Here is a 16605-nt window from a genome sequence, read left to right on the forward strand (position 1 = left end):
ATGTCAGGGATGCGAGCCCCAAATCACTGCTGTACATATAATAAATATACAACACATATATCCATACACAAATACGTACACACGTACCCGGATGTCCTCCGATACATACACATATGCACATACATAGATTCACACATACATACACATACATATATGCAACAAGGCATCAATGTAAGTGGGTACAAGAGTAATAAATCAATGTAAGTGGGTACAAGAGTAATAAATATACATACATGTAATTGGTTTAATCTGTGATATTATAAAGAGAAGAGAGAGGATAAGAAAGAGGAGAAAGAGGTAGAAGACGAGATAAGGTTATACGTGAGGTGTATGCTATTTTTCTTGTTTTCCGCTATCTCCAAACAAGCCATAGACAAGAACAAACTTAAGCTAACATCATATCTTTTATTTAATCGTTATCATTAAATAAATTAGTCCATGGAGCCCATTGTTTATTAAACATTTCGTATTTGCAATTTTTATATAAAATAAATCTTTCTATTTCAAACTTTTGCTTCAACAGATTTTTAACAACTTTGATTTCTAAATATATTTTTTTGTATCTTAATTCCATAAACATAATATTTTATGTTAATAATTAACCAGTTAAAGAAGTTAGATTTTTCGTTATTAATAATACCAAAGATAACATTATCTTTATTGAAATTAATTATAATATCAGTCTGAGTCAATATCCAGTTTTGAACTGCTACCCATAAGTTGTGAACTTTATTGCATTCGAAAAATAGATGTGGTATGGTTTCTGGATGGTTATTACAAAAGCTACAGATGTTTGACTCAACATAATGAATAATATATAAGAAAGTGTTCGTAGCTAAGATTCGGTAATTGAAACCATATTAATGTTGAATCCTGAGTGTTCTGAAAAGGAAGTAAATAATATTCTGCCCATTTACTTGATGAAAAGATAAAACCTTGATTAGTGTATTTTGCTTGCGATTTTGGAATTATGGATTTACAGTTTAATAAGTTGTACATATCCTTACAACCTCTTTGTCTTTTTAATAAATGATTAAGTTTAAATGGAAGAATTGGGTTATTAACCATTTTAAATTTGTTATCTTTCAAATCATCTAAACTATATATGTACGTTTTTAATGCATTTGTTAACGAAGCATAGCTAATGAAATTGGTGGATATATTGTATTTTTTTATGAACTGATCATATTTTAAAATATGACCTTTTTCGTCAATAAGGTCGTTTATAAAAACAATTCCTTTTTCAAAATAATGTTTATATAGAAATGGCTTACGATCAATGAGTATTCTATTTTTCAGCCAAATATTAATACATCAAATATCATCTACGGTTTGAGGATTAAGTTCTTTCTCTGTTTTTAGCCAGCTAAGTAGGGTATCTCTCCAAAGTCTATTTGCAATATTTTTAATTTTTCTTGTTAAATAATAGTCTCCGTATTTTAATATCTCCTTTGTTGTTATACCAGTAACCGAATTAAATAGGTTTACCCATTGTGAATTACTTATAAATAATCTTCGTTGCCATGAGCATTTTAAGGCAGTCATAAAATTGTTCAAGTTTATCATTTTAAGACCTCCAGCTTTATAGTCTTGAATTATTAAACCACGTTTTAATTTTTCAGGCTTATTCTGCCATATAAATTTTAAAAATAACGTATTTATTTTTTTTAGATCGTTTCTCCAGGATTAGATACTGATATTAAAGGATGTGTTATTTTAGGTATTATTAAAGTTTTAAGAACAACGATTTTTCCTAAAACTGTTAGTTTTCTAATAGACCACAGTTTCATGGAGTTTTGCATTTCTTTTATTTTAGATTCATAATTAACTGCAGTAATATTTTCCAAATCTACTGAAAAATTAATACCAAGTAAATTGAATTGTGTTGCGCCCCAGTCCAATTTCCATCTTGTATGGTGATAAACATCTTTAGAAAGCCTTTTGCTCCCAATCCATATAGCTTTTGATTTTGAATAATTTATTTTTAGGCCTGAAATCTGTTCATAATAGTCTAATTCCATTAGTGTACTACGAAGGGACTCGGTAGATCCATCTAGAATAAAACATGTGTCGTCAGCATATTGCGATATTAAATGTTCTTCACCATCTATATTTATGCTTTTAATAGTTGGGTTATTTCTAATAATAATTGCAAGGATTTCAGCACATATAATAAAAATGTATGGCGATAGTGGATCGCCTTGTCTGCATCTCCGTTGTACAATGATAGGTTGAGATAGAAATCCATTTTGTATTACTCTTGACATAGAGTTATTATAAAATGTTTTGATCCAATCTTTGATTGATGATTTAAAATTGAAAATATCAAGTGTTTTGTCTATAATTGACCATGATAATGAATCAAATGCTTTTTCGAAGTCTATAAGTAGTAGTAGTCCAGGAATATTATTCAGTTCGATACATTGCATAATATCATATATTAGTCTTATATTTTCTCCAATATATCTTCGTTTTACAAAACCAGTTTGGTCATTATCTATTATTTTGTCCAAAGTTTGCTTTTTTCTGTTAGCGATGCACCCTGAAGCCATTTTATAAATGCAATTTAGTAGAGTTATAGGTCTCCAGTTTCCTTTGGTTTATCTACTTTCGGAATACATGTAATTATACCTAATTTTTGTACATTTGACATTTCTTTAATAGAATAGCTATAGTTGATGGCCCTGGTTACAAAATGTCCTAAATCAATCCAAAACATTTTGAAAAATTCAGCTGAGAAACCATATGAGCCTGGACTTTTATAAGTTTTCATGGTTTAAGATATGACAGTATTTCTGAATAAGTCATTTCGCCTTCTAATCTATTAGCTTCTTCATCAGTTAGTTTATTAAATCTTAAATTATAATTTTTTTCAGTTATTTCATTATTACTTTGCCCAAGTGGCGAAGAATAAAGTTTTTCGTAGAAATTTCTGGTTTCTTTCAAAATTTCTTCCTGTTTTCTAATTTCATTTCCATTAACTAATTGAATTCTTGAAATTAGTTTGCTAGAATAATTCCTAGATTCCATATTACAGAAATATTTGGTTGGCTTTCTCCTTCCTCTATCCATTTTGCCCGTGTTCGAATGTTGTGGCCTTTGAGTTTCTCTTTTCTTAATTCTATTAGTTCTTCTTTTTTATCTTCAATTTGTTTTGTATCTTCAAAGTTTTCATTTTGTTCTAGCATTTTAATTTCCTCACATAGTTTAACTTCTAATTCGTTTCTTGTTTTATTTTTAAAAGCCGAATACGAAATTGTCTTTCCACTAATTTGCATAAGAAAAGTTTCAAGAAATAGTTTATTATAAATTGAATTTCGTTATCCGCAATTGATTTTAAGTTTTTAACATTATAAATTGGCACTGCATACCGACATTTTATTTCCCAAATGGTTTCTTTAATTATTTTGACGTATTCCTTACAAGTTAATAACGTATAACGTAATAACGTCCCTTACCTTTTTTAATGTGATTAAATTTAATATGTAAAACTACACCAGAATGATCAGAACGATAGCTATTTTCAATTGTTACCTTTTCAGCAAATGCCATTAAATTATTAGTTATAAGAAAAAAATCTAATCGAGCTTGTTTAGGTGGAGTTTTTTTTTCTCCAAGTATATCTTTTAAGATTTGGATATAGTTCTCTAAATGGATCTTTTAAATCAAAAATTTCCATAGTTTCTATGATTTGTTTTTGTGACTTTGAATGATTGACATGTAAATAGTTTGAGTGTCTAGATTTTTATTTAAAACCAAGTCATAGTCCCCACAAATTATAGATTTATCATTATCCACATCTACAATATTGGCAAAAATATTTTCATAAAATGTTTTATTGTCTATATTTGGTCCATATATGTTTCCAACTGTAGTCGTTTCACTTTCTATTGTTAAATCCAACATAATAAAATTACCAGAATTATCTATTTTGATTTTGTGTATTTTGTACTCAAAGTTATTATTAAACATAATTGCAGCCCCACGAGCGTTTGCCTTATATGAATTAAATATGCATTTATATCCCCACTGAGTTTGTATATATGGCTCTAATTCTGTTGTGAAGTGGGTATCTTGTAAGCAATATATATTAAACTGTTTGCATTTTAAATAATGTAATATGTCCTTACGTTTTTCCGAATCCCCGAGTCCCTGACAGTTAAGTGTTAAAATTCGTAATATAATATAATATAATATAATATAATATAATAATATATAATATAATATAATATATAAAACCGACGGAAAGTTACACCTACGCAGTACTGTACACAGACAGCAAACTAAATCTAATAAATTAATTACGTTTCTTGAATGTTAAAGGGACATTCCTGAGTTATTTTTGCAATTTTAAAGATGTTATCGACTAACATAGACTTTCTAACGATAATAATTACATATCAAATATATTTTCCTGCATAAAATATTAGTGGCTGTATATTAAATGCGTTTCTGATCGTTCAAATATTTGTACTAGGTTAAATTTCATCTTATTTTCTAAAATATTGTTTTTTTCATACGTACGAAAGTATTTGAAGACAACATTTTAAGAAACATTTTCATTATGGTTCCTAAAAATGTGTTTTAGTGTTTCCTCTTTTCTGTTGTAGAAGAGAGCTGTTTGATTAATTTACTAAATCCTCCTGTAAATAGTTAAAAGTTCTAGTTCTAGTTACAAACCGCCCTTAAAGGGACATTCCTGAGTTCGCTGCATTGTAAGATGTTTCCAACTAATAAAATAGTTCTACGAGTAAACTTACATATTAAATATAATTTCTTGCTAAGAATAGCAGTGGCTGTATATTCAATGTGTTTCAGGTCGTGTTAACATTTGTAAGAAGCCCAAACTGGATTTTGTCTTCAAATAATTTCGTATGTACAAAAATAATATATTTTAGGAAATAAAATGAAATTTAACCTAGTACATATTTAAGAACGATCAGAAACACGTTTAATATACAGCCACTAATATTTTATGTAGCAAAATATATTTGATATGTAATTACAATCGTTAAAAAGTCTCTGTTAATCGATAACATCTTAAAAATTGCAGCAAACTCAGGAATGCCCCTTTAATTCACAATACAGTTGTAGGTTTTTAGAAGGAAACCCGCTGTCGCCACTTCATGGGCTACTCTTTTCGATTAGCAGCAAGGAGGAATCTTTTATATGCACCATCCCAAAGACAGGATAGTACATACCACGGCCTGTTACACCAGTTGTGGAGCACTGGCTGGAACGAATTTAGAAGAAGTAGCGTTTAAAAATAGGGTCTGTCAGTTTAAAATGGCTGAATAGGATGCAGTTTGTGGATACAAATTTTGTTTTGTTTATTGACACCACTAGAACACATTGATTAATTAATCATCGGCAATTAGATGTCAAGCATTTGGTAATTTTGACACATCACAGAGAGAAGACCCGCTACATTTTTCCAGTAGTAACAAGGGATATTTTATATGAAACATCCCGCAGACAGGATAGTACATACCACGGCCTTTGTTACACCAGTTGTAGAGCACCCGGCAAGGACGAGTTTAGTTTAAAATAGAGTGTCCATTTAAAATGGCTTTGATATGGAATAGGATGCAGTTTGTGGATACAAAGTTTGTTTTGTTTAACGACACCACTAGAACACATTTATTAATTAATCATCGGCTATTGAACATCAAACATTTGGTAATTTTGACACATCATAGAGAGGAAACCGGCTACATTTTTCCAGTAGTAGCAAGATATCTTTTATATGCACCATCCCGCAGTCAGGATAGCACATACCTTTGTTCTCTCTGTACTTCATAATCGATTACTTCGACAGCAATTCAGCTAAGGCTGTTCTAGCATTTTGTCTTCACCCCCTGTATTAAAAATGAGATAAATAAGTTGGTATGCTTTAAAACTCAGTTATATGTTTTAATATAAGTTTTAAAATTATTCATTATAGAGATATACATGTATGCCTGAACTGAACTTTATTTACACTCAGGCCGTATTCTGCGGCATATGAGGACATGTTTACATAGAACAATTAATACATTGTGACAAGATGGTGAAAGTACAATAACATACATAAATACAAAATCACACAGAAAATCAGCCAGAGGGTTTGAAAGTATCCATAACTAAGTTACAAAATATAGAAAGTTTTCTAAGGACACCAGCTTTTTTAGAGTTAAATAATTTATAAAATTTATATATATTTGTTTTTGATTGACAGAAAGCGGGTAAATAGCGAATTCTTTCATTCTTAAAAAACATGCATGCAAATATATAATGAAACTCATCTCCGATGTCGTAATGGACATATTCGATTGTTTAGTGATACATATTTCCATCTGCCAGTTTCAATAAGAAGATTATGATTTGAAAATCTGAATCGTAATAATGGACACCAGTGTTTTTTCTCTATAAGTGTGAGATATGTCTCAAATGCAACAGTATTTTTTAATAATTTATAATTTGAAGCTTTGGATGAGTTATTAACGTGAGTGTACCATAATTTAAGTATTGATCAGTAAGCCTTGTGGAAATAGATCTTTTCAACAAGGACCAACTAGTAATACCATTGCACTGTGAGGACCATATATATGTACAACCAACATCATCTAAAATTGATTTTACAAACATAATCCATTTGTGATTAAAAACATTATTGTTCACATCATTTAGTAATAATTTATAGACTAGTAGCTGGTAGCCAACTTGCCAATCCATCGGTTCCCTTTTCACGCAAACGGCCTATAATTAGTAATTACCCAGCTGTCTCAATGCTGTCTTTATGTTGAAAGATAGATATTGTTCTCACGTCGTGGTAACATATTGAACATATTGAACAGACATGGGCCTAACTACATTTTACACAATCTAGTCTACAAATGTGCTTTTACAAATGCTGTAGGCATTTTTTTTTTTAAAGTAAACAAAAACGTTTTTTTTTTTTTTTTTTTTTTTAAACCATATTTCAAAGGTGCTGATTTCAAATATGTTGTTTGTCCTGCTCGATTTTGTATTTGAACCTGCTGTTATTATAAATATATCGCAGGCTAACGACATCCATTAAGGGGACATTCCGGAGGTTTTTTTTTTTACAATTTTAAAGATGTTATCGACTAACATAGACTTTTTATGATTGTAATTACATATCAAATATATTTTTCTACATAAAATATTAGTGGCTGTATATTAAACGTGTTTCTGATCGTTCGTAAATATGTACTAGGTTAAATTTCATTTTATTTCCTAAAATATATTTTTTTTCGTACGTACAAAATTATTTGAAGACAAAATCACGTTTGGGCTTCTTACAAATATTGGTCCATATATGTTTCCAAGTGTAGTCGTTTCACTTTCTATTGTTAAATCCAACATAATAAAATTACCAGAATTATCTATTTTGATTTTGTGTATTTTGTACTCAAAGTTATTATTAAACATAATTGCAGCCTCACGAGCGTTTGCCTTATATGAATTAGATATGCATTTATATCCCCACTGAGTTTGTATATATGGCTCTAATTCTGTTGTGAAGTGGGTATCTTGTAAGCAATATATATTAAACTGTTTGCATTTTAAATAATGTAATATGTCCTAACATTTTTCCGAATCCCCGAATCCTTGACAGTTAAGTGTTAAAATTCGTAATATAATATAATATAATATAATATAATATAATATAATATATAAAACCGACGGAATCCCCGAGTCCCTGACAGTTAAGTGTTAAAATTCGTAATATAATATAATATAATATAATATAATATAATATAATATATAAAACCGACGGAAAGTTACACCTACGCAGTACTGTACACAGACAGCAAACTAAATCTAATAAATTAATTACGTTTCTTGAATGTTAAAAGGACATTCCTGAGTTTTTTTTGCAATTTTAAAGATGTTATCGACTAACATAGACTTTCTAACGATAATAATTACATATCAAATATATTTTCCTGCATAAAATATTAGTGGCTGTATATTAAATGCGTTTCTGATCGTTCAAATATTTGTACTAGGTTAAATTTCATCTTATTTTCTAAAATATTGTTTTTTTCATACGTACGAAAGTATTTGAAGACAACATTTTAAGAAACATTTTCATTATGGTTCCTAAAAATGTGTTTTAGTGTTTCCTCTTTTCTGTTGTAGAAGAGAGCTGTTTGATTAATTTACTAAATCCTCCTGTAAATAGTTAAAAGTTCTAGTTCTAGTTACAAACCGCCCTTAAAGGGACATTCCTGAGTTCGCTGCATTGTAAGATGTTTCCAACTAATAAAATATTTCTACGAGTAAACTTACATATTAAATATAATTTCTTGCTAAGAATAGCAGTGGCTGTATATTCAATGTGTTTCACGTCGTGTTAACATTTGTAAGAAGCCCAAACTGGATTTTGTCTTCAAATAATTTCGTATGTACAAAAATAATATATTTTAGGAAATAAAATGAAATTTAACCTAGTACATATTTAAGAACGATCAGAAACACGTTTAATATACAGCCACTAATATGTTATGTAATTACAATCGTTAAAAAGTCTCTGTTAATCGATAACATCTTAAAAATTGCAGCAAATGTCCCTTTAATTCAACATACAGTGTAGGTTTTTAGAAGGAAACCCGCTGTCGCCACTTCATGGGCTACTCTTTTCGATTAGCAGCAAGGGATTTTTTATATGCACCATCCCACAGACAGGATAGTACATACCACGGCCTGTTACACCAGTTGTGGAGCACTGGCTGGAACGAGTTTAGAAGAAGTAGCGTTTAGGGTCTGTCAGTTTAAAATGGCTGAATAGGATGCAGTTTGTGGATACAAATTTTGTTTTGTTTAATGACACCACTAGAACACATTGATTAATTAATCATCGGCAATTAGATGTCAAGCATTTGGTAATTTTGACACATCACAGGGAGGAGACCCGCTAAATTTTTCCAGTAGTAACAAGGGATATTTTATATGAAACATCCCGCAGACAGGATAGTACATACCACGGCCTTTGTTACACCAGTTGTAGAGCACTGGCTGGGACGAGTTTAGGAGAAGTAGCTTTTAAAATATAGTGTCCGTTTAAAATGGCTTTGATAAGGAATAGGATGCAGTTTGTGGATACAAAGTTTGTTTTGTTTAACGACACCACTAGAACACATTTATTAATTAATCATCGGCTATTGAATGTCAAACATTTGGCAATATTGACACATCATAGAGAGGAAACCCGCTACATTTTTCCAGTAGTAGATCTTTTATATGCACCATCCCGCAGTCAGGATAGCACATACCTTTGTTCTCTCTGTACTGCATAATCGATTACTTCGACAGCAATTCAGCTAAGGCTGTTCTAGCATTTTGTCTTCACCCTCTGTATTAAAAATGAGATAAATATATATAATTTGATGGTAATTTAAGAAACGTTTTATTTATTTATCTAGACTTTTTTTACAAATGTTTTTTGAGTTGGTATGGCTTTAAAACTCAGTTATATGTTTTAATATAAGTTTTAAAATATATTCATTATAGAGATATACTCAACTTTATTTACACTCAGGCCGTATTCTGCGGCATATGAGGACATGTTACATAGAACAGTTAATACATTGTCACAAGATGTTGAAAGTACAATAACATACATAAATACAAAAACACACAGAAAATCAGCCAGAGGGTTTGAAAGTATTCATAACTTAGTTACAAAATATAGAAAGATTTCTAAGGACACCAACTTTTTTAGAGTTAAATAATTTATAAAATTTATATATATTTGGTTTTGATTGAAAGAAAGCGGGTAAATAGCGATTTCTTTCATTCTTAAAAAACATGCATGCAAATATATAATGAAACTCATCTCCGATGTCGTAATGGATATATTCGATATCGATGGCCAAGGAAGGACATTATCGATTGTTTAGTGATACATATTTCCATCTGCCAGTTTCAATAAGAAGATTATGATTTGAAAATCTGAATCGTACTAATGGACACCAGTGTTTTTTCTCTATAAGTGTGAGATATGTCTCAAATGCAACAGTATTTTTTAATAATTCATAATTTGAAGCTTTGGATGAGTTATTAATGTGAGTGTACCATAATTTAAGTACTGATCAGTAAGCCTTGTGGAAATAGATCTTTTTGAACAAGGAACAACTAGTAATACCATTGCACTGTGAGGACCATATATATGTATAACCAACATCATCTAAAACTGATTTTAGAAACATAATCCATTTGTGATTAAAAAACATTATTGTTCACATCATTTAGTAATAATTTATAGACTAGCAGCTGGTAGCCAAATTGCCAATCCATCGGCTCCCTTTTAACGCAAACGGCCTATAATTAGTAATTACCCAGCTGTCTCAATGCTGTCTTTATGTTGAAATATAGATATTGTTCTCACGTCGTGGTAACATATTGAACAGACATGGGCCTAACTTCATTTACGCAATGTAGTCTAGTCCAAATGTTTCAAAATGTGCTTTTAAAAATGCTGCAGGCACTTTTTTTTTAAAGTAAACAAAAACGTTTTTTTGTGTTTGTTTTTTTAAAACCATATTTCAAGGGTGCTGATTTCAAATATGTTGTTTGTCCTGCTCGATTTTGTGTTTCAAATTTTAAAAGCAAGCAAAAACATATTTAAAAAAAAATCATATTTCAGGAGTGATACTTTTAAATATGTTGTTTTTGCAGCTCGACTTTGTATTTGAACCTGCTGTTATTATAACTATATCGCAGGCTAACGACATCTATTAAAGGGACATTACTGAGGTTTTTTTTTTTACAATGTTAAAGTTGTTATCGACTAACATAGACTTTTTAACGATTGTAATTACATATCAAATATATTTTTCTACATAAAATATTAGTGGCTGTATGTTAAACGTGTTTCTGATCGTTCGTAAATATGTACTAGCTTAAAATTCATTTTATTTCCAGTTTGGGCTTCTTACAAATATTAAGACGACCAGAAACACATTGAATATACAGACACTAATATTCTAAACAAGAAAATATATTTATCATGTAAGTTTAATTGTAGAAATATTTTATCAGTCGGAAACATCTTACAATGCAGCAAACTCAGGAATGTCCCTTTAAGACATGTTTGCGAACATGGACATTTGGTCAACGACATGTTAACGATGTCGTTTCACGTAACGATGGTTTCGGGATCATAGCCCCTGAACAATAATGTATTCACTCAGAACACCATCGCTGTTATATTTGAGGTGCTTTACAAACATTTCGGCAGTAAGTATACTGCTTAAAGGCGTAGATCAACCTGTAAAAATGGACACTAAATTTGGTTAAGTTACAAACCTATAATACATTTGAATAAACTTACATCAGAGTCTGTGAAGTTGAAACTGTAAAATACTGTCAAAAATAGACTAAAACTCGACTCCATACCTGTTACGTTTCAGACGCACGTGCGTTTTTAAACATGTATTAAAAAAAATGAATTTTGTGGTATTACAAATACCAAGATGACCAGAAAAGCTTCGGTTTTATGGAAATGGTTAATCTAAACAATAAAGTATAAGCAAAGTTTGATTTCAGTGATTAAAAACTCCCCAGCTGTAAACGGCGAAAAGTGTTTAAAAACTAGGGTCAGTCCCTTTAATAGTTACTCGGTGTGTGTGACTTTTATATTTATTTGTATTTATTTGTATTAAAGGGACATTCCTGAGTTTGCTGCAATGTTTAAGATGTTATCGGCTAACAGAGACTTTTTGACGACTGTAATTACACATCAAATATATTTTTCGGCATAAAATATTAGTGGCTGTATATTAAACGTGTTTCTGATCGTTCTAATATTTGTGCTAGGTTAAATTTCATTTTATGTCCTAAAACAATATTTTTTCGTACGTACGAAATTATTTGAAGACAAAATCACGTTTGGGCTTCTTACAAATATTAAGACGACCAGAAACACATTGAATATACAGACACTGATATTATAAACAAGAAAACATATTTAATATGTAAGTTTAATCGTAGAAATATTTTATTAGTCGGAAACATCTTACAATGCAGCAAACTCAGGAATGTCCCTTTAAAGTTACATTCTTGAGTTTGCTGCACTTTTTAAGAAGGAAGGAAGGAAATGTTTTATTTAACGACGCACTCAACATATTTTATTTACGATTATATGGCGTCGGACATATGGTTAAGGACCACACAGATATAGAGAGAGGAAACCCGCTGTCGCCACTCCATGGGCTACTCTTTTCGATTAGCAGCAAGGGATCTTTTATATGCACCATCCAACAGACAGGATATCACATACCACGGCCTTTGATATACCAGTCGTGGTGCACTACTTGGAGCGAGCACTTGTTAAGATGTTATGGACTAACAGACTTTTTAACGATTGTAATTACATATCAAATATATTTTTCTGCATAAAATATTAGTGATTGTATATTACACGTGCTTCTGATCGTTCAAATTTTTGTACTAAGTTAAATTTCATCTTATTTCCTAAAATATAGTTTTTTTCGTACGTACGAAATTATCTGAAGACAAAATCCAGTTTTGGCTTGTTACAAATATTAAGACGACCAGAAACACATTGAATATACAGACACTGATATTCTCAACAAGAAAATATATTTAATATGCAAGTTTAATCGTAGAACTAGTTTTAGTCGGAAACATCTTGTATGGTTAACGGTGTTATTTTGTAATATTGTGCAATGAACGTTTGGGACATGGGTGAATAGCGCAAGAGACATATGATGAACCACCTGTTCGGACCGGTACTACAGCCAGATGCGGCCATATAGCAAAAAACTGAGACGGAAATGTTCTCAATTTTGAGTAAAAATAAATGCTTATATAATGTATGTTCGCAATGGTGTATGTTGTTAGTGCCAACGAGAACCCGTTCAAGGGGAATCTTCGCTTGAAGTTGGGCAGTTTAACATGGGTTTCAATGGCAGATGACATCTGTGTAGTGAGACATAAGTCACCTCGGAAAGATTTTATCGCTTCGTTGTGAGTAATGATAAAAAACACTATGTTTTCTTTTGTAGACTCGTTTTGTAAACTATTATTTTTGTTCATTTTCCATGCAGTTGCACTCTAAATTTGCAATTTTTAAAAGGTAAGTTTGCATGTTACAAAATGCAATGATTATACTTAATTTTCACCTATTATCGTTATCGTCTATAGTCCGTCCCATCATTTTATGAATTTCTTTCTTTTTTTTCTTCTTCTTTTTTTGGTAAATAATTTCAGTTTGGTTTGACGTAAGACGAAAAAGTAAAAGTGTTGTGGAAATAACATAAATATACTATTTTTGTGTGCAATGCATAAATCAATTGGCTCAGAAATTTTTTTTTATAGTAAAGTCCATAGCATGACAAATTTATTACTCCAAACAATCCATGTCACAATAACGTTTGCCTTTGAGTATTATAATATTATTATTAACTTTATTATTATTATTATTATTATTATTATTATTATTATTGTTGTTGTTGTTGGAACTTTTCCCCTACTCATATTTCGGTGGCCACTTCCTCAACATACACGTTGTGACGTCACGCCAAAAAGATTACGTATTCTTCTACGCACATATGGAGACAGTCATTACGTATACGCGTACGCACAAGTTCGCGCATACGCATACGCGCACATGGAGACATAGCTTAAGAACAGACTGGGTGCATGACGTTTCCGTCTTAAGAACGCTGGAAAAATTCCAATTCAAAGTTTCTATTGAACATTTTATTATAATTTTAACATTACTGATGCATCTGACTGCTTGATGAATTTTTTAAAATTAAAACATTACACCATTAACGAAATATGGATTTAAATTAAAAAGTGACGGACGTCGACGTTAGACCAGGACAAAACGTAAAATAGTGTTTTTGTTTTGCACATGAAAACACATAGGCTTACATATTTTATTTGGTCTGAAACAAAATGTTGAAGCTAGCTTTTTGTAAAATATTACTTCAAATGCCCTAAACCTAATTCACAATGTGATCGTTACCATTCCCGTAACTTGATTAATAAAAATGTCATTAAATGTTTTGGGGTTTTTCCACATTGGCCTAGTTATAGATCCTTGAGCAGTTGTAATGACCCCCCGGTGGTTATATTGGCCTTCGGTTTTGCCTCGGGCCAATATAGCAGGGCCGTACCCTCCGGGGGGGCAGGGGGGGGGGGCAGCTGCCCCCCCCCCCGAGAATCTTGTCCTTTTTTTTTTTTATATATTTCCAGTAATAGCATAGAAATGTTTAATCTTTATAGTATGTTAAAAATTATTTATAAAATTTAGTGCCCCCCCCCATGGATTTTGGTCAGGGTACGGCCCTGTATAGACACCGGAGGGCCGTTACAATTCCCCTCGGAACTATAAGAAGTCAATATGAAAAAACCCATTTAATAACATAATAAAAAGTACCAAATGTTTGACATCCAATATCCGATGATTGATCAATGTGCTCTAGTGGTGTCGTTAAACATAAAACACTACAAAAAACATTAACATTTTTTTTTCTCTTACAGGTGTGAGTCTATCAGATATGAATCTCGGAATGGAGCAAAGAAGAACGATACCAATGTAACATTTTCCGAAATTCACCAGATCCACGGAGTGTTCCGATCATCGCCGATGTTATTTTGCTAAGTCTACCAGGTCATCTAGATTCAATGGCTCGTATTACAATGCGCTACGTTGTTTTCGTTCTCATACTAGTCATTATCTCCCTAACTGCATATATTTCTTTCAACAACAGTTTTAAAACCAGACCTTCGAAGCTATCACAAAAACTTAATGGAACCAAGTCCATCGAAAAAACGGCAGCACGTGAAAATCTAACACCATCTTTTAATATTCGCGGCAAAGCCGTCTCATTACGGAGTACAACCGTTTCACCACTAAATGTTACGCTGAAGCAAAAAAGTTTACTTCCGGTTTCTGCGTATCCTCCTAAAGTTTTAAGGCACAATGTTACACAATGGAAGACTCTTCTACACCCCTCGTATGCACGAACTTCGACCGTTTTAACACGAACGGCTACGTTGTGGCAAAACGAAAATAACGTCTGCAATTTAGACACCGGTGATTTTGTGAAAGCTACGCTGCGGTCTCCAGCGGGGAACACGCCGATATATGTTTATTCTACAGCAGTGGACCAGTGGGTTTCGGGAAACATCATAAACCAGGGAATATGGGAACGAGGCGGCGTGCAGCTGATGTACCACTTCATGAAAACGCATGTTGATGCAGATTTTGTCGATTTAGGAGCAAACCTCGGCGTCTATGGATTGACGTTTGCCAAGATGGGACGACGCGTAGTTCTCATAGATCCGTTGCTAGACAACGTCAAACGTCTCTGCAAATCTGTGCGAGAGGGACAATTTCCCAACGAGGTGTACGTCATCCACAACGCCATTTCAAACAAAAGATTCAAGGTCGGTTTCGGGAAATACAAAGGCAATGTTGGTGGCACATTCGTAAAGGAAGTGACGTCAGCGGATGCGGTAGTGACGTCAACGGATACGGAAGTCGCTCAAGCGGTTCTCCTGGACGACCTGCTGGAAATTTTTAACTTCACGAAAGTTATTATGAAAATTGACGTCGAGACTCACGAAACGAGAGCTCTTCTGGGTGGAGATAGATTCTTCAGCACTGTTGACGTCACCGTAATGCAGCTAGAATGGAATGCTCATAAAAAGGACGGGAGTGAGATTATCAAGTTTTTGACAAAACACAACATGAAGCCACACAATCCGTCTGTGAATGGCGCAGCTTTGGATATAAATGCGTTTGATAAGTGGCCAGGAGATATTCTGTGGAAAAAAGTGTAACTGGATGTAACGAACGGATACGAAATAATTCTTCTATTCCTAGCAGCTAGCTAACGTCTGGGGCGGGATTCAGCTCAGTCGGTTAAATGCTCGCTTGAGGTGTTTGCGTCGCAGGATCGAACCACCTCTGTGGATCCATTCAGCTGATTTTTGTTTCGTTCCATCCAGTGCACCGCAACTGGACAAAGGCCATAGTATGTGCTTTCCTCTCTGTGGGAAAGTGCATATAAAAGATCCCTTGCTGCATTAGGACAAATGTAGCGGGTTTCCTCTGATGACTACTAGTCAGAATTACCAAATGTTTGACATCCAATAGCCGATGATTAATTAATCCATGTGCTCCTGTGGTGTCGTTAAACAAAACTTTTTTTTCCAGCTAACGTCCGACTATGCGTGTCGCTAAAATAGCAATTAATAGACCTCACAAACTAGTCCGGGCAGAGGCATCTTTGTTGTCTGTGGGGTTTATAAACCATTTGACCACTTTTCAACTATTGTAGATTTAAAAACTGTTACTATTACATGCATTGTTCATTGATTCTGTAGTAAGAAAGTTAAACATTAAATCATGATTATATGTCATTAAATTTGATTGTACTAGATACAGGGCTAGTACTTCGGTCGTTAACTTCAAACAACACTCCAATTCATGAGACAAGTGCATTTTCTTGCAGGTCTCAATGCCTTATTGAAGCTATGTCACATTTTCCTGCCATTTGTACACACATTTATTGGAAAATAAATGAGTAATTTTCATACTAGGTTTTGCCTTGGTAA

General features: G+C 32.4%; 1 protein-coding gene across 3 annotated transcripts in view; it reads left to right on the forward strand.

Annotated features, from left to right (window-relative positions):
- Positions 1–16021, forward strand: part of LOC121386457 — a 19615-nt gene extending 3594 nt beyond the window's left edge. For all 3 annotated transcript variants that reach the window (XM_041517357.1, XM_041517358.1, XM_041517359.1), the window contains exon 2: positions 14524–16021. In XM_041517357.1, coding sequence (XP_041373291.1) covers positions 14668–15828 — 1161 coding nt within the window. In that variant the 5' untranslated portion in view covers positions 14524–14667 and the 3' untranslated portion in view covers positions 15829–16021. The remainder of the gene's footprint in view (positions 1–14523) is intronic.
- Positions 16022–16605: the final 584 nt, after the last annotated feature.

This window comes from Gigantopelta aegis, chromosome 12 (genome assembly GCF_016097555.1).
Source record: "Gigantopelta aegis isolate Gae_Host chromosome 12, Gae_host_genome, whole genome shotgun sequence".
NCBI classification, from domain to species: Eukaryota; Metazoa; Mollusca; class Gastropoda; order Neomphalida; family Peltospiridae; genus Gigantopelta; species Gigantopelta aegis.